This window comes from Pongo pygmaeus, chromosome 6, assembly GCF_028885625.2.
Source record: "Pongo pygmaeus isolate AG05252 chromosome 6, NHGRI_mPonPyg2-v2.0_pri, whole genome shotgun sequence".
Classification (NCBI taxonomy): Eukaryota; Metazoa; Chordata; class Mammalia; order Primates; family Hominidae; genus Pongo; species Pongo pygmaeus.
Genome location: NC_072379.2, coordinates 44,591,318 through 44,616,039, shown reverse-complemented (window position 1 = coordinate 44,616,039; position 24,722 = coordinate 44,591,318). Strand labels below are relative to the sequence as shown.

General features: G+C 44.2%; 1 protein-coding gene across 2 annotated transcripts in view; it reads right to left on the bottom strand.

The window, feature by feature from the left end:
• Positions 1-1,394: 1,394 nt before the first annotated feature.
• GLI3 (GLI family zinc finger 3) overlaps positions 1,395-24,722 on the bottom strand; it is a 275,484-nt gene continuing 252,156 nt past the window's right edge. For both annotated transcript variants that reach the window (XM_054496220.2, XM_063667371.1), the window contains 5 exons: positions 18,929-19,078; positions 17,888-18,052; positions 12,668-12,958; positions 8,047-8,374; positions 1,395-7,089 (listed from right to left, as the gene is read on the bottom strand). In XM_054496220.2, coding sequence (XP_054352195.2) covers positions 4,778-7,089; positions 8,047-8,374; positions 12,668-12,958; positions 17,888-18,052; positions 18,929-19,078 — 3,246 coding nt within the window. In that variant the 3' untranslated portion in view covers positions 1,395-4,777. The remainder of the gene's footprint in view (positions 7,090-8,046; positions 8,375-12,667; positions 12,959-17,887; positions 18,053-18,928; positions 19,079-24,722) is intronic.

Genomic DNA, 24,722 nt, shown 5'->3' with positions numbered 1-24,722 from the left:
ATATGAAAGGAAAGACGTGTTCAGATTACGTTTGGAATAGTAAATATACTCTAAAGTCAAACCAAAAGGGAAGACTGCCAAGAAAATAAGCAGAAAACCTGGGAGGGGAAAAAAAGGGACAAATAAGACATTTTGGCAGTAGGTAAATTTTTGCATCTCATTTTAGCATTTCTATTATATTATTGTTTAGGTAAGATATAATGTCTTTACATTCCTAAAATTACTTAAAGGAGATCTTTATGAAATAACAGATTATAGCCCCACCTTTTTACCTCAAACTCTGCTTCCTTTGTATTTCCTGTGCAAGAGGCATTTTTACAAACAAAGCTGTGAGCCCCATCCACCCCCGGCTTATGCGGATTGAAGGAGTCCACATCACCAACCTCATTCCTGGGGGTGTCCCTTCCCCAGGTGTCCTTTCTCTTAGCCTCATTTCTCTCATTTCTTTTATTTTGATTTGGTACATGGCATGTCTCTTTGTGAGCTGACAGTTTATACCTGAGGCAGGGCATAAATTCATATTTTCCTTATTTTTTTCTGGATTCATTTGGATACCTTATATAAGGGATCTAGTTACAAAAGCAAAGCATCTTGGATTGGATTGGAGGAAATTCTCCCCGCGAATCAGGAAAGCATGAAGCATCCCTATGGCCGAAGAAACCCTGCTGGAGGACAGGGAACATACATCCCCCACAGGATATAAGGCCTGGGGAACACATGCTGTTGCACCTGTGTGTGTATACATGCATGTGTGCGTGTGTGCGCCCATGTACACATGCATGCGTTCATCATTGTAGCCTTGAGATACCCACAGCCAGGACTCCCATCCTTCCCAGAAACACTTATCCTCAGCTGATGGCTCAAAAGACATGTACTACTACTTAGAAAGAGGAAGGGATTTTGGACTGGTTTATGGTAATCTGGAGAATAATATTGCACACTGACATGAGAAAAACACAGGAGACAATTTATTCTGGCTGAGGTCAGTTACTAAAAGCCACATAAAGTAGGCTTCTATCATGTCAGATTTTCTGTTGACATGTGGTAGGGCATCTCTGAAATGAGAAGATAACATACAGAAGAGGGACAAATTAAGTTGTTAGACGTTAAACCCCATCACCGTCCTTCCTCATTGAATTTAGAAAGCAATAATAGAAAGAAACACAATAATTGTTGCAACTGGTGTGCCCCCCGGGTACACATCCTCACAACACCATGAGCATGTATGTATTTGCATCTTATTCTCCAGTTTAGGGCTAAGGAATCTGGATCTCACAGCAAAAGTCCATTCAGCTTGTACGTGAGGGGTCTGGATCCAACTACAGGCTCTGGATGTTTTCAAAGAAAGCAATCTTTCCATTCAATTATGCATTTAATAAACAACTCAATAAAAATTTCCATACAAAGAATTTTTTATTGACATTGTAAGAAACATTTTTTTTTTCTTTGTTACAAAAGGACTAAGTGGTTCTGAAAGCAAAGGTAGAGTTCATCTGTGGCTGGGCTGCAGCCCCTGGGCTTGAGGTGGGCGTGATCACGGGGAATGCAGGCTTGTCCGAGAAACGCCTGGGCCAGTCACATCCGAACGCTATGCCTACAATACTTAAATGTATTTACATATGTTTCTTTTAAAAAAAAAGGATTACACATTTTATTTTTTTAAAAATCTAAAAAAGGTGAAAAAAATGAACTTGTATTTTATTTTACATGTCTGCAGGATACACAAGGGTAACTTGTCAGAAGAGAACATCCTCCTATCAGTTCAAAACAACACAGGAAACCAGGATACAAGACAGCCTCGACTCTGCTACCACCGTGTGCTCTCTGGCTGGTGCACACACAGCCTTGGAGTGCTGATTGGGCAACACCAACTGGTCCCTCTCATTGACAAGATTAACATAAAATAAGGCACATACATCGCAAGAATCAAAACTTTGTGGCTCAAGAGGAAGAGCCAATGTGTGAGGAGTTGGGAGGGGTTAACTTTTTCAGAAAAATAAAACAAAAATGGTTAGAAAACGTTTAACACAGACATTAAGCAGGAGTACCGTGTGTGAGCCTTTATGTTTTAGAAAAGGCAGGATGGTGACACTAGTGAGGCGGCCCTCTCCCTCTAAATGCATAGGTTAGAGAAATGGAGCGAGGCTTGGAGGCTGGGGGTGAGTCTCAAGATATGAGATGCCTAGCCTACAGAGATCCCAGAAAGATGTCCCAAAAGGATGCTTCTAAGCGACCTCAAAAGACCTTCGTTCCACTGGACTGCCATGACATATCACTGAAATTCTGGAGGAGTATACTTTCTTCTTCCTCCCTCCTCTCCTCTGTCCTTCTGAAATTTCCATATTGAGAGAAGCCAAACATTGAGCTGAAACTTCCATCTCCTGCAAATCTAAAAGCAGTAGAAAGGAAAGCAAATATGAAAAAAAAAAGAAAAAAAAAAAGAAGAATAGGGGAAACCCAGAAAATAACCTGAAACCATAGGAAAGAGCAGAAGCACAAGACAACAACAGTGGTGGGCCGGATCACTGTGCATCCCTCCAGGAAGGACAAAGCTGATACAGGAAATGACGGTAACTAAGAAATGGAGGTTGCATCCAGCAATACTACTGGAAGAGCCCTCTGATGGAGGAGGTCAGCGTGGTCCTTCCACCCAAGCTCCTTTCTCAGGAGGAGTGGAGAACACTCAGGCCCCATGCTTTGAAAACAAGAGTTGGAAAGGGATTGAGCCAAACCATTAGAGCACACAAGATAAGACCGGAGATTTGGAGATCTGTGGAAAAGTGAGACTGGATCTCTGATTCTGTGACAACATCATGCCCTGTTTCAGAAACACAGAGAAAGTCTTACTTTTTCAACTGAAAAGTGGTAGAGTCTCTACTCTCCTATGCTCAGATCAGTAGTTCTCTTTTGTTATGGGGCTGTTCCAAAGGAGACACATCCTTTAATTTCAAAGAAGACTTACATGGGGGAGGACAGCAGACATGGAAGGGGAATTGCAGCGTCCCTCTGCTTGTCTCAGGAACATCTAGTTGAAAACAAACCCAATAGTCTTAGCCAAAGTCCCCAGTGGCAAATCAACCTCCATGCGGAGATTCTTGGTCCAAATGAAAGAACATAAACATGAGAAAAGTGGGCTGGTCCTAACACTCTTTCTATTATCTAACACTTTATTTTACTTGATTTTGTCTTTCTACTGTAATTTAAATGGCAGGATTAAAGGGGAAAAGCCACATAATTGAATTATCAATCACTTGAAATAAATCCAATTCCAGGGGTCAACGGGACAGAATACAGCAGGTAGCCTGAGGTGTTAATATTTTAAGAGTTTATATAATTTTTTAAAGCAATATGCTGGAAAATCCATGTACTCTTTGTGCACACACAGTATGACTTTTATGTGTATCAAATGCACGTGGGGAGTAGCTGCACTTCAAAAATCTTTAAATGTTTTAATCCAAAACAAAAGTACAGGTCCAGTCCACATTAAGGACTAACTGCATGTAACACTTAACTTTGTGAATGGATGCAGCATTCAATAGACAGGGTGTGAAAAAAGGCATCCACACAGCTACTAAACATCTTCCCTAGTGCTCTCAAATACTAAAAATGGCTGAAGCAATTTATTCCCACTATGTGGGCTTTCTCTTTTACAACTAAGTGTTATAAATCCTCAAAATAAGGTATTTAGAATGGAAATTCTCCTTCACTATAGTGGAATTAATAAATGTTACTGACACAGCCGCTTGTGGGGTTGTTTAAATACCTATATACTTAGAGCTATATATAATCAATTCTCAGTTAAAATGGGAAAGAGACGGAACTAAGCAACAAACACAGCAACCCATAAATATTCCCCCAACTAATTCTACCCAATTGCTTCAATCTACCATCTATCTAACTTCTTACCAGAACAGATAAAAGTAGCAATGTGGCTGAGTGTCACCAACTGCCCGTCCCTTCTCTCTGACTGCAGTGTGAAACAGCACTGAATGCTCATGAAGGTAGTGCGAGGAGAGGCAAATGTGATAACTGAGAACCGACCATACAGACGTAGCCTCCCCCAAAGCACACTTACAGACATGAAGAGCTGAAAACCAAAACTGTGAGCGCCTATTTCATTTACAAGAGCCCCAAGTTCCCACTTCTGTTTAACTGTGGAAAGTATTACCTGAACTGAATTGGAGATGGGGAGAACATCAATATTCTGTCATCTATGCTACAGTGCAAAAGTTTCTTAAACTAGCTATCCATATTCTGATTCTTGTGCCCAATGTGGGAATTAAAATAAAAAAACAGAAACCAAAACACAAAACAAAACACTGAGCACATGTAAAGGAGAATTTTAAACCTGGAAGTGTAACCCCTTGGTCACAAGCACACCAACTCCTATTTCCTTTGAGCAACAGCAAAACATGTCAAATCCTTTAATTCGACTGCTCTTCTAAAAGAAAGAAGAATATGCACATCACACATTTACATTGGTTTACTAAAAAGGGGGCGGGGCTTACAGTTTGTTTTCTTTTTTTTAAAAAAGAGGGTGGTTTGAGTGTAACAATACTGATTCAAAACTGAAATGGAAGACAGTTTCTCCCTAGAATACTTTAGGGTTTTTCAGAGTCCTTTTCCATAAAAGGAATATATTTGAAACACATCTCAGTTAGGTGAGATGAGATTGCTAAAATACATACAGAACTAAAAAAACAGCCAAAACAAAGTCAGTTTAATCTCTTCAACTCCTATTGATTTACGTTGGTTGCAGTCCTTTTTTTCCTAAAGCCTATTGCATAACTGCAAGGAATTTGCTTTCTTCCGCTAGGGAGGTCAGCAAAGAACTCATGTCCCCGATAGCCATGTTGGTGGTGCTCATGGACAGCGCTGGGAATGGGAGGGACGCCCGAGGCGTGGTGAGGCGGGAGGAGCTATGGGAAAGGTTCTGAATGATACTTGGGCTCAGGGCCCCTGACATCAGGCTGGAGTGGTCCCCATCGTCTATGATGGCATCGAAGTCAATCTGTACCCCTTCCAGGTCATGGCTGTCGAGGCTGTCCACTGTGCTTGTCACCTGATTAGCACCTGGGGAAAGTAACTCAGAGTTTTTGGCGCTGGTCCCCTGTAGCAGGCAGCTGGCGTCTGAAATAGAGAATGAACCAGCTTTGGTGTCTTGCTGACTGAAGCCCACGGTTTGGTCATAGAACTGACCAGAGTAATTCTGCAGATTAGAGCACAGCGGATGGGGCTGCCCTTTCATCTCCATCTTGATGCCATTCACCCTGCAGGTCTGACTTGTGTCACTGAGCTGTCCTGACTGCAGAGCAAGGCTGTCCCTCGGCATAGCCTGGCGCCTGCTGCCCCCAAAGCTGGCACATGGCTGGTAGCCCCTGACAACTGCCAAGCTTGACGGCTGGCTGCCCATGCTGTGAGCCCCTGGCAGGCAGCTCTCTGGCCCTTGATAGATGTTGATGTGTGAGGTAGCACTAATCTGCCCAAGCATCTGCTGACCGGGGCGGCCTGCCCCCGGGTGCTGCATGCTGTCGCTGAGGAGCTGGTGAGCCAGGTACCCCTGTCCCACTGGGTCCTGGGTCTGCATGCCATTCACCATGCTGCCAGCTGACTCATTTGGCGCTACCGGCAGGCCGAAATTCAGCTGGCCCCCGCTCCCTTGCATGGGGGTGCTCTTCAGCTTTGAGGCTTGAATCCCGGCACCACAGGCACCGTCAAGTGCACCAGGGGCCACTGGATGCCTGTTGAGACAGTTCCCATACTGGGGGGCCTTACAGGGCTGTTCATGGAAGGCGTTTCCACTGGTGCCACTTCCGGGGCTGTTGTGGAGCATCAAGTGCTCTGGGCCACCGTAGGAGTTGCTGTTCTCCCCGAGGGTCTGATAGCCCCCAGCAGGCCCGCTCCTCAAGGGGTTCTGCGGGTGGACTACCATGCCGTTGCAGAACCCAAAGGCGCGAGTCTGCGGCATAGCGGGCCGCGGGCCACACTTGAGCTTGGAGGAGGACAGGTCGGCGCTTCCAGAGCTGACTTCGTTCCACTGAATGGGCAGGTCGGTTTTGCTGCCCTCAGGGCAGGGCTGCTCGAGGGCATGGAACTGCTGGCCAGCGTGGCTGTCTGGCAGCCCGGGCGCGTCAAAGTCACAGGGTCCGTGGGGCACTTTGCTCTCGTCCGGGAGGGCGCTGGGGAAGTGCTGCTCGTACCCTGCTTGGTTCCGGGAATTTAAATACTGCACCACGTCGTCCGGCAGGAAATCCTCATCGTTCAGGTTGGCATCAGCGTCCATGGTCAGGGACTCCAGGGTGACGTTCTCGGTGATGCTGGGAGGACAGGGGGACGAGTGGAAGTTTCGGGACTGGCCGCCCTCGGGCCGTGTGTAATTCTGAAGCACGAGGTTGCGCTTCTCTGCGGACGTGGCCATCGCCGGGGGGTTGCAGCTGCTGAAGCTGCTGAAGCGCGGCACGCGAGGCAGGGCCAGGCCCTCGGAGCCTGTCCGCACGGGGTCGCTGGCCCTCCTCACGCCGTGGCCCGGCGCATCGTGCGGCTGCAGGTGGCGCCGCCCGTAGCCGTGGGCTCCCCCGTCGCTGCACCTCCTCGGGGCATGAACTGGAGGCAGGGCCACGGCAGGCTCGAGGGCGTCCCCGAGCAGCGCCAGGCGCGTCTTCAGGCTCATCCTCTCCATGTTGGGCAGGGGCGTGGGCGGCGGCCCTCCTGTGGCAGCCGCGTACTTGGCCTTGAGGCGGTACTGCTGGGCGGGCGTGAGGCTGAGCAGGCTGGGCAGGCCGTCGCTCTGGCTGGCCTCGCTGGAGCGGCGCGAGGCGTCGGTGGAGATGGGGTCGTAGGAGTCGGCCACGCTCACGTTCTGCGGCCGGCCCTCGGCCTGTGACGCCTCGCTGGAGCGGCGGCTGGAGAAGCAGGGCGAGATCCCTGAGGAGCGGCGGCTGCTCAGGTAGGCCGAGCTGATGGTGCTGGCGCTGCTGTCCCTCCTGTTGAGCATGTTCAGCATAGTGACATCAACCCCAGAGAGGTCGCTTCTGCCCGGGAGAAGCGTCATGGGCCCACCCAAGCTGCAGGTGTTGTTGGACTGTGTGCCTGGAGACAGAGAAAGGGAGAGACCATGCAGAGATGAATTCCCTTCGAGCATGACTTACACCAGGCATGAGCAACCCTTTTCTGTAAAGGGCCAGCTAGGAACTATTTCTGGTGTCCCAGGCCACATTGCCTGCCTCACAACTACTCAGCTCTGCAGTGTAGCCCCAACATGGCCACAGAGAGCAGTGAGCAAGCAAGCGTGGCGGGGTGCCCATGAAGCTTCCTTTACAAAAACAGGGGCGGCTGGAGATGGCCGCAGGCTGGCTGTAGTTTGCTGATGCCTGGCTTAAACAAAACAATAACAACTCCCTCGATTCACGGAAGCCCCTCCCCAAGCGCTGTGCAAGGACAGAAAGACTCTTGTGATGGTACACAACGCTTGAGTTCCAGGTAAGTCCCCAGGCAAAGATATTCCACGAGTTTCACATTCACGCTCAGGGCATCCTGTTCATGCCACATCCTATCAACAGGTAACACCTGTGTTGGTGCAGGGAAGCGCTTCACCCCTTAGGTGCTCTCAGAAGTGTAATCTCAGAAGTGCAAACTGACCTAGGGACTGACAATGGGGAGGGATTTCTGACTTTCCTCGAACTGGGTAAATATAAATAAAAGTGGCTGCTAACCTCCTGGTTTTAAATTTTGGAAACCAGAGACAGAGTTCCAACCACAGATGCCTCCACTGCTGGCATTCCTTCCCCCTAATCTAACAGTTATGGTTTCACCATCAGAATATGAGTCACGCACAGTCACATTTTTTTCTCAATATTATCCTGTTCCTAGCTGTTTTTAAAATATGGACAACCCAAAAAGGCAACTTGAATGGGCTCAACATTGACGGATGGTTACAGCGTCATTTTAGGACTGGTGGAGAAACTAGCAAACATAAAACTGAGGGTCTGCATTTAAAAGAACAGGAAAAAACCCCTGAGCAGATGCATGGTCTGATGTAGAACTCACCATTTCCTATGAGAGGAGAGACCGCAGGGGCTTTAGCGGGTAGAATGGGGTTCAGTCGCGGAAACATTCCATTCACTTGTTTTAGCCTTTCTAGTTTTACATGCTCCATCCATTTGGTCCCTGCTGGGTTTCTCCTGGCTTGCAAAGCAAGGGCTGTGGTTGCAGTGGAAATGGTCGAGTCCATGATTGGGGTTTCATCGATGGCACTGAGGTCTCCTATACTACCTCCATCGGTCAGAGGAAGCTCGAGCCCACTGTTGGAATAGTTGCTGATGGGGGACTGTTGGCTGCTGCATGAAGACTGACCACCAGGGCTTGGCTGAGATGTCTGTTAGGGTCAAGTGGAAAGGAAAGAAATGTCACCAGGGAGGGTCAAGGAAAGGGAGCCAATAATTAGAGAGCTCATGCATATCAAGATCTTCAAGATCATCGGTTGGTTGAATGAGAAGAAAAACTATGTTCTGGTGAATGGATCTGGCCACTTTTGGCCAAAATGACAGATGGACCACCAGGCTGATGGGCAATGGGAGGCAATGGACAGCAGAGAATGCTAGCTGCAGTGTGACTGGCATGGTATCAATGGAATCCTGCCCCAATCGCCAACTCTGCAAATACACTTCCTCGGTTCCGATCCCATCTCCACCACTTTATTCTTTGGGCACATTACTTAGCCACTCTAAACCTCAGTTTCCTTATCTATAAAACAGGGACCATTTATTTCAGGGATTGTTGTGAGGAATTAAGTGTGAAGCCCAGAGAGCACACAAGTATAAAAAGACCTGGATAATAGCAATTGGCCCACAGGGTGTTAGCAATTATTATGATCCCAGGTGGTTTTAGTCTTGAGGTTCATTTCGCTCAGCTGAAACATAAATGTAAGATATGCGCCATCAGCACACATTACCTCCTCCAACAAGAGCCCCTCTAGGCTGTTCAGGGCTGGTTAGCCAAGCTCTTTGTAACCTCTCCTCCCTCCTTCCACATTTTCTTGCTTTTATGGAACCTCAACCAAGGTGTCAGTAAAAGCAGTTGAGAGAGGTAAAACTTCAATCACTTAGCTTGTGCTATACCCAGAAAGAAAGAAAGAAAGGCTGCAGATCACAGCCATCATGAGTCTGTAGAATGATTTCACTGTTCTCCTTAGTGTATTCCCTAATAGTTCACTAGGAGGATTAGGAAATGATTCTCTAACCCCAACCGAGTAGACTCTGTAAGACAATGCTGCAAACAATGGAATCTTAATCTAATCCACCGGTCCTCAATCAGGGAAAGTACTGCCTCCTCTCGTTCCCAGGGCTCCTGGAAATTCAGGGTGGAAAGCCTGGTGCCCCCATATCTGGGGTTTACTATATAAAATGGCCTACGATGCACAGGACAGTCACACAGCACAGAATTGTTCTATCTGAAGTTCCAGCGGTGTCCTGGTTGATAAACAGTCGAATCCTTTTTGTACAGATAAGAAAAGTGATGTTCAGAGAAGTTTAGTGATTGCCCAAAGTCACAAAGTGAATGGTGCAACTAGCCTGGACTCCTAGGTCGGCTACTTCCATGTGTCTGCAGCGCCTTCACCAGTGTTACTATAAACACGGACAGCAGCCGAAAGGGAGAGTGTTTTAGGGAGAGATAACTACACTCACTCGGTTACAGAGTACTGTAGTCTCAGGTGGAATGCACAGTGCCACCAGGAAGGGCTCTTCGCAGTGAAACCCTTTCACTTCTTCTGCTATCATGGTACATACACCCAAGCAAATGAACACTTTCTAAGTGAGTGCTGCATGGTACACTAACTTTGTCCCGGGCAACCAAGCAGAGCCAAATAAGATATACAAATTTGATCATGAGTTTGTGAAGCCTTGCTTAATTTTTGGCCTCAGCAGAGTGCTGGAGTGCCAGACCACCTGCTCCTTCCTGAGGTACTTGTTTCCAGAGTTTTGGATGTCTTTTACTCCTGGACTGTCAAATCAGAGTGTGTGCAGACATGAACCTGTGCATTTGTGCAAACACACAGGCAGACACACTTCATATAAGGTACAAATGCACTCACGATTAGGAAATTGCTTCAATGAGCGTCCACATTTAAATAGAGATTACATTGCTAACAACAAATAAAGCCAGATCTTCCTCAAAGAAGGTGGTGCACATCTGGTCTAAGGATGAATTTGCATTAGTCAGTACAATAATGAGTCTTTCAGAACATCTGCTTGGTAGGCCCCAGTGTGATTTGTTATGGAAACCTAGACAGATAGAACAATGAATTTCACCAACTAACTCCACGTTTTTCACATGCTGAATGTTCAAAACACATTGCTTCTATATTTGAAACATATCTGAGTAATGTTCACTACCAAAGATATCACAAAACCACAAAAACTAAAGAAAAATTAACAGAAAAAAGTAAATGTTAAAAAATGAAAACAAAACAAAAAGGACAGAGAAGCCAAAATTCCCTCACCTTATTACCCACTGTCCTTAGGAAGTGAGAACAAGACATTTAGGAGCATTAGACAGAAGAGATGTTGCATTAATAAGAAAAAAGAAGAAAGAATTTAATTTATAGCATGATGATCAAATCAAAGACATGTTTTTAAAGAAAACTAGAAATGTAAATTTCATGTTTATTAGTAAATGTCTGTGAAGATAACTACTTTTAAATGTGTGTGAGCATATACACACATAATATCTGCTGTGGAAATGTGATTAATTTATTAACCTCACTAAGCCTCAGCTTCCTCAAAATTCGGGCATAGTCTTGATCTCCATGGTTTCTTTTAGTCCTATGGTTCTAGGTTGGTGCCAAAGTAATTGTGGGTTTTGCCATTAAAAGTAATGACAAGACCCACAATTACTTTGGCACCAACCTAATATGACTGAATTACTTTATAAAATATTTCACACATTGGGACATCTCAATGTTGCTGAGCCAAATAGCTGTAATTTTTATTTCTACCAATTTTCTTTTTAAACGATGGGTGTTTGAAGAGAAAACGACAATTTTCTTGAGTTAGGAATGTACACTAAAAGTAGAAGAGATTTTGAGTTCTTGGAATATCTCAAGAACATAAATCATCGGTTTCATGACATAATCTAAGACTGCAAATTAACTTTCTTTGTTTTGTTAAACACTTGAGGATAAACCATTGAATGTTCTGTACAATTATTATACAGGTAGGCTTTATTTTAAGAATAGACATGTGCTCCCCTTCAAAAAAAGTATATAAAACACAGTTTATGAACTGATTAAAATATAGTGATCAATCATAATGTATAAACATCTTATTAAGATACTTTTTAAAAGCAAAGTACAGCTACCCACTGAGAAATCATAAATCTGGATAGCCGATTTGTGTTATTTTTGGCTAGACTTAATGTCATTCTCTAAGACTCTTAAGAATTCAAAGACAAACTCAGTAAGTCATTAAAACATAGCTTCTCACCCTCCCAATGGTAAGATTGTGTATTATTTCCTGCCCACATGTACTGCGACATCACTCATGAATTCATAGGCTGCCCATCCGATAGACTGCTCTAATTTTAAGAAAATGCTGGCTTTAAGTATAAATCTGTTTGCTTGATGGTTTCCGTGTATCCGGGAGTCTGAGCGTGAAACTTCTCTCTGGTACACTTCCTTCACAGGTTACAGAGTGACAGCCCAGAACCCAATATATTTGCACAATTAAATCCATTCTATGCATGGCCAGATGGGCTGAATCTCCTCTACTATCTACTCTTAATTTTTCTTGTTGTCTTTGAAATTTTTAGCTGTTTTATAAAGTCACATTCATGAAGCGAAGTCACGAACTGAGGTTTGAAAGAAGCTGAAAGAGTAGCAGAGCCCACATGTCCTATTAGTCTCCAAACACAAAGATTGCCTACTGAATCTTCCAGATCCCTCTCTCGTGCTCTGCCTTGCTGGTTCAGGCCCAACTGTAGAAGTGGTCTTCAGTTTACCCAGTCTCTAGACTGGTACTGGAGTGGTTTCCTCAAAAAACAAGAACAAAAAAACAAACCAAAAAACTCAACCCTGCTATGCTGTTCCCCTCCCACCCCTGTACTCCCTGTCCTCCTCATCCTCCTCAGCTCTTCCCTCTGGAGCACTGAACTCCTGTCCTATGGCTTCCTCTGCCCTGACTGACTGGCAGTCCGTCCCTCTCTTGAATCCTGTTTACACAGACTTGTGTGTAAGCCCCCATCACACTGCACGGTATTTGTTTTTCAGTCTATCTATCCCACTGGACTGTAAACTCCTAAAGAATATGGGCCATGGCCTATTTACCTTGGGGTCACCAGGGCAAAGAAGACAGAAAGCATGTTTACAGGAAGAGTCAATGAATGATTTTCGACATTACAGACACGCTGGAGAGACAGACAGTCGTGTCTCTTCCTTCCATGGCACAGTGGTATGGTTCTGGGAGGGATTTTAAAAATCAGTTAGGAAACCTGGAAACTCTTTTTCTGAGCTGATCAACTTCAAGTAAGCAATACGGGTCACTGCCCTCATCGCCTCCTCAGATCAGAGACAGCCTGACACAGTGAGGACCAGGAAGTCCTGTCCCTCTATGCACCCTACCTGGCTCTTTTAAATGGGCCTGCTGTGAAGTCAGAAGGCGAGTGAATGACATACCATTGGCTTCTCCGCCTTGACGGTTTTCACCTGGAGGCATTCTTCCCGCTTTGAGGTAGTGTTGCTGAGGTCCTGCTGCTCACCGAGGGCTCCCTGAGTCGGTTGGCCGGGCGACCTGGACTGTGAATGGCTGCCGGAATCTCTCGGGGGTGGGGGCCGAGGATGGATGTCCCCTCGCTGCTTCTTGGTGACATGAGCCTCTGGGCCATGCACTGTCTTCACGTGTTTCCGGAGGGAGCTTGGGTCTGTGTAACGCTTAGTGCAGCCTGGGATTTTGCACACATATGGTTTCTGCCAAATCCCACAAGAATGAGGTAAGAGATTGTTATGAAAGAGACTATGCCCCAGCCCAAAAGTCCTTTATGGTTGCTCATTACATTTTTAATCCTTTCAAAACACTTTCACAAGGCTTTGAGGTGTTCAGATACCTCTAGGAACTAATAGTTTAATAAGGCCGTTAGAACACTGTTCCGTGTCCATAGAATTTAGCTTTAATAGATTATGGCTTAAGAGAGAGGCTCAGGGAGAACTAAGAATGTGTAAATTGCCTTGATGTTCTTGGAAGCATTTATACTGTGAGTGAGAAGTATCACGGTGCCATAATAGGCACTCAGTAGATATTTGATGATGATGATGATGATGACGATGACAATGAAGATGGCTTAAAAGACACCCATCACCTAATCAGGAGAAGACTGCACACCTTTCAGAAGAGATTGTGTGACAAAGTTTTTTATGGATGTCCTGGTTGTGAGATCGAATATCACTCTGATCCTTTTGAAAATGCGCTATTTATGCACAGGCATAATTTAAAAATTGCCGATGGCATCTCCCATGTTAGATGACACTAAAATGTGCTCCTTTGGGTAGCATTACAAGTGTGGGGATGTTCAGGGCTCAAAATAGCCAGAACCTTTCTGCTCTTTGAAGTTGGAAAGCCCTGTTACAGACTGTCCATGAATCCTCATCATAAACTGCAGAGGGCTGACGGATGTTCTAGGGACCAGGATTTCTGGTCTGTTTTCTTCTCCTGAGTGAATTTATAACTAAGGTCTATAAATTATTTCATGCTAATCTCATTTTCTGTGTGGGTCAGTGATCAAGTCTAAGGATACAGTCATAAAAAATTATGTGGATGCTTATATAAGCGGATTATTTTCTGAAATCACAGAACTGCTGGACTTTGGCTCATGACCAACATCGGATTTGTGAGTTTGTTCACTTGGCTTAAAATATAATATACGCAAGAATGCTTTCATGAATATATATTTATATCTATGTATAGCAGAGGATGAGCTTTTACGTAAGCAATCGTCATGAAAAGCAGGATTACTATAATGTACCTATTATATTTAAAAGGATGCCATGTCTTGTAGAATGTATGTCTAAAAGATGCTTTTTCACTAAAAGCCCAAGAACAGACTGAGTGCTACCTAAAATGCTGAAATGTCCTAATGCAGTGAAGCAAAGATGCTGAAACTGAGAGGTTTCACCTCCAAACCTGAGGTTCCTTTGGGCAGAATTGATTCCCATTAACTATGAATTACATCTATTCAGGAGCTTGTGTGATTTGCAGCATATATATATATAATAAGATGAGCACATCAAATTCTATGCATTAGGGACAAAAGACTGGCTCTGACAATTAGTGCCATTACCTTACAGTGTTCTGACACGGGCCCTATGCTTGCTCACAGCATTCCTGTGACAGGTTGTTCCATCAGCAGGCAGACTGGGATATATGGGGCAGAGGTATGGAGACCAGAAGGAGAGAGGGAGCACAAAGCCTGCATGTTTGGAGAGCTACTCTTCCTGTAAATATATGGATGTACATTATGGGTTAGCTTAGAACCAAGGACGCAGCCAATGTGTAATGAGATACAAATGTGTCAGCTCCTGCACTTCCAGAAACAACAGCCCATACAGGTGCACCTGTGCCCGTGTGCCCTTGTGTGTGAACATACACATTATCTACCCACAAAAATTCACAAATTCACAAGAATACAGGTTCAGGAAATGTATACCTCACAACAACATAACATAAACAAAATATATTAACCCTTCACACAGCTTTTGCCCACAAATTTTGTTGTGATCAGTGACTGAAATAAAATATAATTAGAGACGAAGAAAAATGTTCTCAGACTTACTGAGGTGCAAGATTCTGCAAGCACAAAGTTGCATACAACAAAATTTAACTATAAGGAATACAAAATCTGATAGGAAAAATAAGAAGATGCAATGATCTGTAATACAAAGTGTGAATGCTATGTAAGGATATAGACAGAGGAGGGATCATTTTTCAGCTGGGATAATCATGGGAGGCATCAGTTATTAAGATTCTATATCCGGGCTTAATGCCCAGCTCACAGGGTTATCGGTAAGTGCTAAATTAGATCATGTACATGAAGTGCTTACCAGGATGCATGGAACGTAGTAAGCACTCAATATACAGAGCTTTTATTAGGAGTCATTTTACTTGGGATGCCAAAAAGAAGTGTCCTCAGCAAAGGTCCAGTGGCAGAACCACTTCATGCACCTAAGCATGGCAGTGCACAGCACCAGCTTCTGGAAGGTTTCATTCATGGTCATGATAGTGAGAGGTCAGGACTAGAGGGATGAGCTTGGGCCGTGTGAGAACCGACACTTACACAAGCTTAGGGAGTCTCAAGTTTCCCTACAGGAAAGAGGGAGCCATTGCAGCTTTCTAGAGAGGGAGGTTCAACCGAATCAGAGCTCAGGAAACTTGTTTAGTGGTATCTTTGGGGGAAAAATGAGCTGTCTGATCTGAAGTAAGAAGTCCTGTCAGAGCTACGGTCAGTCTAGCAGCCCTACATGAGCAGGACAGCCAGAGGGACAGAGAAGTGCCAGAAATTACTCCCTTCCTGTTCCAGTCCATTATTTTCTTGGCCACACTTAGAACAGCAAAGGGCTTGGCACATAATTAGCTATCAGTATTTGTTCAGTGAATAAATGAAGTTGCAAATAAGAGAGGAAATAAATGAAAGCAAATCACTTGATTCATCTAGGATTGTGAGACTGCACAAATCTGGATTTCCTGGACAAACTTAATTTTGATGCATCTGAAAATGTCCATCAGTCATACACAGGGCCAAAGTCTTGCATATAGAAGACAGAAATATAATTTGTTTGTAAATATGTCTGTGGGTAGAATTTTAATTACGTATTTATGATAAAAGTTAATAATTTAAGTAAATTGCTCAAGTGTGGTCAATGACATTACTGCCCAAGATATCCTTTATCTTTTAATCTTATAACAAACACTCAACTCTCACATAACATTGCACTTTTTACCTTGGAGAAGAACACAAGCTCAGCTACACCACAATTAAAGCAAACAGACATGTACAAATATTTTAGGTCCATAAAAAGACAAAAAAGCTTGGTAATTGTCTTTATATGTGTGCATTCTGATCCCAACATACCCTCTGTCCAAATTTCTCCATGATAATAGGAGACAACATTGACCTAACATCTATAGGAATGAATGCCCCCTAAATTTCTAGTCAAAATTACACTTAAATCTATGAAATATATGAAATACATTCTAAGTTAAGTCAAAACCCCTTAAAATTTTAAATTGAAATATAATTCACATGCCATAGAAATAATCCCTTTAAATTGCACAATTCAGTGGCATTAGTACATTCTAGACATCGTGTAATCATCACCATTACCTAATTACAGAATATCTTCACCACCCCAACAAAAAAACCTTGTATCCATTAGCAGTCATTGCTATTCCCTCTCCCCTCTGCTTTTGGCAACCACTGATCTACTTTCTATCTCTATGTATCTATCTATTCTAGACTCCCTAAAATTTTGTACAAAACAAGTATAAGAGATTATATTCCAGCTACTGCATACTGTAAAAGCATTTTTACATTAAAAATGGAGATGTGGCATCTTTAAAATGTCTTCAAACAGTTAGAAAATGAGATTCCAAATAACTCCAGTTTCCATGACCTTTTCACACAAAAAGTTGGTATATATATGAACTTACATGTGTGAGTTTGTGAGTGAGTGTGCTTTTTACAGAGTGCAGTTAATCCCTTTAGAGATGTTTTTGCTCTGTCAGTTTCAGCTGAAGAAAACATGGTGAGAACCATCTTTGCCACCTTAAAGCCAAAAGGCCACTGAGCAGAATGGCTCACTTTGTTTCTATCAAGATTCTCTCTGCCCAGCTCTCTGTCTGAAAGATCATGAATGTGTTTGACCTGCACTGGTGAGATCAAATGACAGCCACTCCAAGGTCTCATGTGTGCACGATGTTCCTTCTCTAACACATTTCAAGCAAACTGATGACACGCTGTGGTGCTGAACTATGTCTCATGTTAACAAATTCTAGTTAGCTATCCTATTTCCACTCAAAATGTGGGGAGTCCTTTTGTTAATCTCTCGATACATTCAAGAGAAGGTTTCACAGACAAGCCAGAATTTGAGCTAGACCTCCAAGGCCAAATTGGAAGTCTGTAGGGAGATGCGCACTAAAATGTAAGCAATGAATTTGTAATAATTTTCATTCTTATGCCTCTCTACAATTTAGGGGGGATCACTACCTAAAAATAACAGTAACACAACAGGAATCACCCTGAAGCTTTACTCAATATGTTTTCCTAAGTAACTGCCTAGAAAGTATTCTGGGTTTCTGAGACCATTTTCCAAGATCCTTTGGAATTTAGAATGTCTGAAAATTGCATTTAGCCAAGGCTAGTTGCTCTGTAAAAATCTTTTTTGATATAATACCATTTGAAGATACCACTGGAGGAAGCAAATAAAAGTGGATGACTTAGCAGGAAGCTGTCAGCTGTCAACATGCTACTTCTTAATATATCTTGGGGCTTATGGGGTCATCCTTTGCATGGATTCCTGCTATTTTGGGCAGAGTGACTGGCTCAGATTCCAAGTTAAATGCTCCCACTGTTTGACCAGTAGGTGGCGGTTCAAAACAACATGAAACTAGTAAGTTTGCCGGGGTTTTAAGAAGTTTCCTCTTCATCTCTTATTATTCTCCAAATAAGATCCAGTTTCCAGTCCCACCTAGGAAGCCCAAGCCTTCACCTGCAGGGGCAGAGCCCAGTCATGCTGGGAATGGCCAAGGGGAAAATAAAACACAACACACTGCGCCTTCCCATGTGCCTTCCCCGGGATAGTTCTTTGTTTCCTTATGCAAGCTCCGTGCCCACTGAGGATGCTTACCTCATTGGAATGCGTTCTGTTTTGGTGTTTGGCGCGATCAGAGGCATTTGAGAAAGCCTTGTTGCAACCTTCATGCTCACAGACGTATGGTTTCTCTCCAGTGTGAGATCTCAAGTGTGTTTTCAAGTTTTCTAGTCTCGAGTAGGCCTTTGTGCAACCTTCAAACTGAGGACAACAGGTAAATCTGGATTACTCTGCACAATGGCAACAGCAGCTTATGCCTAACACGCCCTCCAAGTTGATGAAAAACTGACGTTTCAAGGGTCAGCAGCTTTTCAAAACCCAGGAACAAAAAGTCCACTAAACTCTGCATTTATTGGGATTCAGATGTAGCTTGGTGCAGTTCAAGATAAAGAGTTTTCAGTGCCAGTAAAAGTCCTGAAGTTTTTTTTTTTAATAGACCGCTCAATGTGGACAATGGGTTTCATTATCTGCTCATTGATCTCCTCAAATTCCCACTGATTTCAGATTCAGCACAAAGTTCATTAATATAGCTTTGTGTCCATACAAAGACGTGGAATTTGATCATGTTTGTAAAGGGCCTTTAAGATGTAAAGTACCGGGGCTCAGCGTGCCCAGTGCGCCTCGTGGGCACCTCAGTGAAGAATGCACAACCTTGTGGCAGCCCCATCCCATTCCATACGCCTATGCCTGAGGACTCACTAGGAAAGGAAGGGAAAACTTTAAAACCTGGTATAGGGATTAGCTGTTTTAAAAGTCAACTTCAACTCTGTAAGTTGGAAGCTGGCACTTCCCTTTGCCTTCCGAGCCCCATGGTACCATAAGCTGTTGGGCTGCAGCCAGCAGGGTGGCCCTGTATTCATTCCCAGTGCCAGCCACCGCTGCGCCCTTGCCACTGTGCAGAGCTGCGCTGTCCAACTCAGTCACTCAAACACCCAAGCATTTATCACCAGACAATACTCTAGTCCTCTTCTCTTGCCACCCAACCACGCTTCCCCTGAGCTGGCGTCATCAGTTTGCACAGCTCTTATGAGTATGGGGAAGGACCCACGTGTGCCTGCCACCCACTTTTGTACTCACAGTGCATTTGTGAGGCTTCTCGCCCGTGTGTCTTCTCATATGCACTACCAACATATACTGGGCTTTGAAGGGTTTCTGCTCTCTTGAGCAGTCCAGCCACCTGCACACAAACTCCTTCTTCTCTCCATGAATATGGTCGTTATTTATATGCTGGGGTTTGGAAAAAGAGAGAGAAATCAAATGGAAATGTATTCATCATTTCTGAAGGCAACAGAAGAAAATGTAGAAAATACCCCAATCTTAAAAATTCCAAAGACCACAAGAATAACTTTACCATATTACAGATTATAAAAATTCCCGTTAGTATACTTCTCAAGTAAATTTGCTTTTGCTAACTGTGTATGCATGCTTCCTAACCAGCGGGAGTGGCAAGACCGGGATGGAGCCTGGCATCCCAGGAAATATACCACAGTACATCGGCCATCTGAAGAACAGAGTTTAATTCCAGGTTTGGGACCAGCTAGTTATGAAATGGGGTGAGCCACTGTTGACCTTTCTGAACCTCTGTCATTTTTCCTTGCCAAGGCTGGCGATTGAGACTAAACAACTGCAGAGATGTTCTCCAGCTCTCACGCACTAGGCCATGGGTTAGCACCGTGGCTCAGGCTTCAAAAAGGGAAGGCACACACAGACACGCACAATTCCAGAACAAAAAAACCAAAAGCAAATGAAACTTTAGCTCAGGGTTAATCAGACTGCTTCCTGAATAAGAATTGCAGAGAAAAGAATTATACTGAGGAAGAGGACTGTGTGGTCATCAACAAATGAGTTAGCCTTTCAGGGCCTTGCAGAAAATAAATGACTGGATTCGCTAGTTGCTAAGGGCCTTTCTAGCTCTAAAATTCTATTAATACGGTTTTTAACATAAAGATGAAGTTCCCTGAATTACTTACCAATTCATGGTTTTAGAATCATTTAATTTCTTGGATTAACACAATTAGGAATCATTAGAAACCTATTGCAGCACGAGAGGAAGAGAAGCTTCTTAATTTGAATCAAATTAAGGTCAATTTCAACAGGTTGAGCATACTATTTCAATGTTCAGCTATGGACTACTGAAGACATTTGTATCCTAGGTTGATGCTGTTGGTCTTTATTTTCTGGTGATTCTGCATTTTATTTGCCTTAATTTAAGGCTTGTGGGAACACTTTCTCAAGTATACATAGAACTACATCACCAAAAAACTTCGTTCAATAAGAGAAAGCTCCCTTTGGCTCCATGCCTCACGTGGTAGTGACACAACCTCTCATTACTTTCCTGCTGAGTCCAGGGCTCCTAAAGCGGTGGTCGCTGTGAGTCTGAAGGTGAAGTTCTGCCCTCAGAGTGGGTCTTTCCCAGTTACTCCACTAGATGGCCTACCGCTTTAGGGAAAAAAAAGTTTTACAAAAGTAAAGTTTTCTATGCTGTTTCTGGAGTTTAAAACTGGGTGAGGACAGAGAAAAGAAATTGTTGTTCTCTATCTCCTCTCCTTGGAGCAGCTCCCAGAAAAATCTGATGAACAGCAGAGAGAGAGTGGTACACTGCAGCACACGAGAAGAGAGCCAATGTCCCGTCAGTAGCTCCAAAAATGACACAGAAACTGCAGTGGTTGGGGAGCAACCCCACGGCAAACAGATGTGGGTTTCCTATGAAAAGCCAACCATGCTCCATGTCAGTGTTTCTTAAAAGTTATGACGATGCACACAGGTATAGGAAGAGAACAGATATTCTGGACAGGGGACAACGTTCAATCCGCATGTCTGCTTCTAGTAAGTCTTTGTAGCCCATACACAAGACCAGGGCTTTCCCAAATGTGTGCTGAAGCCCAGCCTTGGAAACCAAGCTCACATCTTACAGAGGGGTTCTATGGATTCTCAAACGGGAGAAAAAGAAGTGATCACACAAAACCACTCCATAACAGTTGCTCTTGGTTCAGTTTTCCAAGTCATTGGAAGTAAAGCTTGGATCCTTGGATCCATGAAAGGGAAAGAAAAAAGGAAGGAAGGGAGGGAGGAAGCAAGGAAGGCAAGCAGAGAGTGAAGGAGACAGAAGGAAAGGGAAGAATAAGGAAGGAACACAGGAGGGAGAAAGGAAAAGGTAAAATTAGGAAACTGAATTACAATTTGTGCTGAGCCAACTGCTTAAGGTTGGATCCATGTCTTATTAGTTCCCTGTTCTCTCTCATGCTTTTATGAGGATGTGCTGGGTGCCACCCACACCAGGCCCTGTGCTGGAGAACATGACAGACATGATTCTTGCCCCAAGGAATTAAGTCTACCAGAGGGAAACAGGTCATGGCTTAAATTACTATACAATTATAGTTGTGATAGGCATTATGAAGGGAGATAACAGGGTTTATAGAAACACGTAATGGGATCATAAGTCGGTGTGCAGCATCAGGAATCAGGGTCCGCTTCTCCAATGAAGCAGCATTTAGAGCAGGACCTGAAGGATAAGTAGACACATCAGGTGTGCAGGGAAGGATGGGGAAGGAGAATGGGACACTACAGCGGACCGATGACACAGAAGTACCTGCAGAAGAACAGAGCCTGGTGCCTTTGAGGAACAGGGTGAGGGCCACGCATGGCAGGAGAGAACTGGCCAGGGAGAGACTGCCACCACTTGGCATGGCAAGAAGGCATGAGTTTTCTGTGGGTCAAGTGGACATCCATGAAGTAGGTAAGCTTGGGTTAGCTTGCCAGGGCTCACCTAAAATGCTGTGTGCTCAATCACGTCTCCAGCAGTGAGGATGTGGGAAATACCCCTGCATAAAACTCAAATACACCCCAGGGAAAAGCCAGGCTTGCATGTCTGCCCCTGAGGAGGAGGGCATCAGGGAAACCTGGTACTACTCAAGGGAGCAGGGGTGGCTAAGAAGGAGGTGCCAACAGTGGCCAGTAAAGAAAGAGACTCTCATCTTTTCCTTTCCTGTCTCATCCAACACACTGGAGGAGCTGGACCCTAGAAAAAAAGGGAAGGCGTCTCCTGGCAGCACTCCCAGGCCCCACCTCCTTTAGGTGAGGTGGCAAAGGGAGGGCAAACAGCCTGCCAGTTCCCTTGAGGCCTGTGCCTCGCTGCTGACAGGGAAGGGAAGGCTCTGGATTGGACCTGAGATTGGACGTTTAAATTGGACACTTTAGTTATCCAAAGTGACTGGGAAGGTATAGAATCTGCCTACAATGGTGTTGAGGGATCCGGCACTGAGCAGAGAAGGGAGAACTGGCAACCAGCAGAGGAGGGCAGTGCCTGGAAAAATCCCAATCATTTCCTATTTATACTGCACCCAGCTTCTTCTACCTTTGCCACTGAGACAATGTGTGGAAATTTGAGTGGCAGGAAATTCCACGCCAGTCAGCAAGCATGAACACCCTTGGTGTTGTCTCCATGTGGGGAGGGGTGGGAGAAACTTATGTTGGGCACTTAAAGCAACCTCATTTTCATAAAGTTAGCATCTTGGGAATGTTCCCTTTCCAAGCCCTTAGACCCGAGTCCCAACTAATATATTTTTGCAATTTTCTGGAACTGCTCTTAAGTTCAAACTTGCATTGAGACCACAGTTATTTTTCTTTAAATGAAATTCTACACCTAGGAGGGTGGTGAACCAAGTCAATCTTCCTCTTCTTTACTGCCTAAATGCTGCACAGACGATGTAATCAATTGCTATAAGAAAAAAGGGAGGCATCTTTCTGCCTGTTTAAGCAGTTCAAATGTATTTTAAGCTTAACATATTGCCTAGAACCAGATGTCAAGTGAAAATTAAAATTCTAAGAACTCACAGACCACATGTGCATGTGTTCTAAATATTTACTTTCCTTTAAAAAGCTGCATTGGGCCAGGCATGGTGGCTCACACCTGTAATCCCCATATTTTGGGAGGCTGAGTCAGGAGGATTACTTGAGCTCCAAGACCAGCCTGGGCAACACAGCGAGTCCCCATGTCTAAAAAAAAAATCAGGGTGTGGTGGTATAGGCTTGTAGTCTCAGCCACTTGGGAGGCTGAGGCAGGAGGGTCACTTGAGCCCAGAAGGTTAAGGCAGTAGTGAGCCAGGATTGCACCACTGCACTCCAGCCTGGGAGAGCAAGACCTTGTCTCAAAAAAAAAAAAAAAAAAAATACATTGTACATTGCCCTCTGCAGTGAGTGTTCATCTGAGGGCCTATATCACAGGAGGCAGAGCACTGGAGGGCAATGGAGGACGCATTCTAGACAATTTCTGAGGAGTTGTGTACCTTTGGACAGACCAATTCACCTATTTGGACCTTACTTTTCTCATCTGTAAAATTAGAGTAATGAATTAGATAAGTTGTTGGCAAACATTTTCTGTAAAAGCTAGATAGTAAATATTTTAGGCTTTACAGAGCTGTAAGCAGCCACAGACAACATTTAAATGAATGGGTTATCTGTTCATTTATGGACATGGAAAACCTTCACATGTCATAAAATATTCTTTGACTTTTTTTTTCAGCTTTTAAAAAGCGTAAAAACCATTCTAAGCTCATAGGCTGCACAGAAACAAGCAGCTGGATTTGGCCTATGGGCCATTGACTGCTAATCCCCAAACTGGATGAGCTCTGTTTCCTTCTCGTACTACCATCTGACAGGTAAGCCTTCAAACCTGAGAAAGCAAAATTAGGAGGTACGTTCTAGTGCCAGAGAAAAGAAAAGGCAGTAGGAAGGATTGAAAATCAGGATCCCGCGCTATAAAAGGTACCCCGACAAAGGGAGGGCCATACATTAGGCCAAACTTCACTGTTCGTATCATATTCCTAGGACTGAGTAAAAAAACTACATTCTTTTTTCTCACCAAAATCCAAGGTAGATAAGAAAAGTGATAGGCAATGAATTCTTAACATTCAATGGACGAATTGACCCCATATGAAGCTGGCCTGAAATTCAGTGGACACGAGTTTATTTGTGGTTTCATTGAAAATTTGACTTCCCAGCAGTGAAAACGTTAATCAAATATATAAATAATTTAATTGGAGGGAAAATAATGCATGATTAAATTCCAAACTAATCCAACACATAGACATGCAATTTGCCAGAGGCCCGAGAGTCAGAAAGAGATAGATGGTGTAAATTACAATGTGGCATGCCAACTCTCTCGGCGCAGCCACTCTGAACTCTCCCTGTCTGAATAAACAGGGCCGGGACATCAGGACCAGGACATTTCCCCAGAAAAGCCAAGTCCCGACACTGAGATTCCCAATGGGTCCATGTCTTCAGTTTTCCAATTGGGGCTGCGAGCATTAGCTTTAGGGAACTGGTGACTGAGGAAGTGAACACCTCATAAGCCCATAGCAAACCAATGAAGTGATGTTTTTTTAACTGTCATCGAATGGGAGCAAAATGAGCCAAGACTCAGTATTTCTTCCACTGTTTCTTCCACTCCTTTGGGGCTCCGGGAGCCCATAGAAAGGTGGGAGAAATCACAAGCTGGTTTAGCAATCAAGGAGGCAGAAGGTGCTTCTTTCTTTTAAGGGAGTTTCTTTGGGAAGCCGAGCCCTGGATGTCCACCAAGGAGGCTTGGAGAGCTACAGGAAGAAATGGGAAAGTGAAGCTTTTCTTTCACAAGCAGCAAAATAGATGCCACAATGGACTTTACTGAGCTAATCAGGGTCCTTTCTTCTCACTTTGTTATTTCACTATTAGCTCAGAGCAGGCAGTTTTCCCCTGGTCTGCTCCTAACCCTCCAGATAGAAGGACACATGCAGTCCATGGCTCGCAGCTCTCCAAATAAAGCCGCCATTCATGCAGCTCATGAGGCTGGGAAGTACACTTCTGCCTTCTTTCAGTCTCCTCTCTACCAATTCCC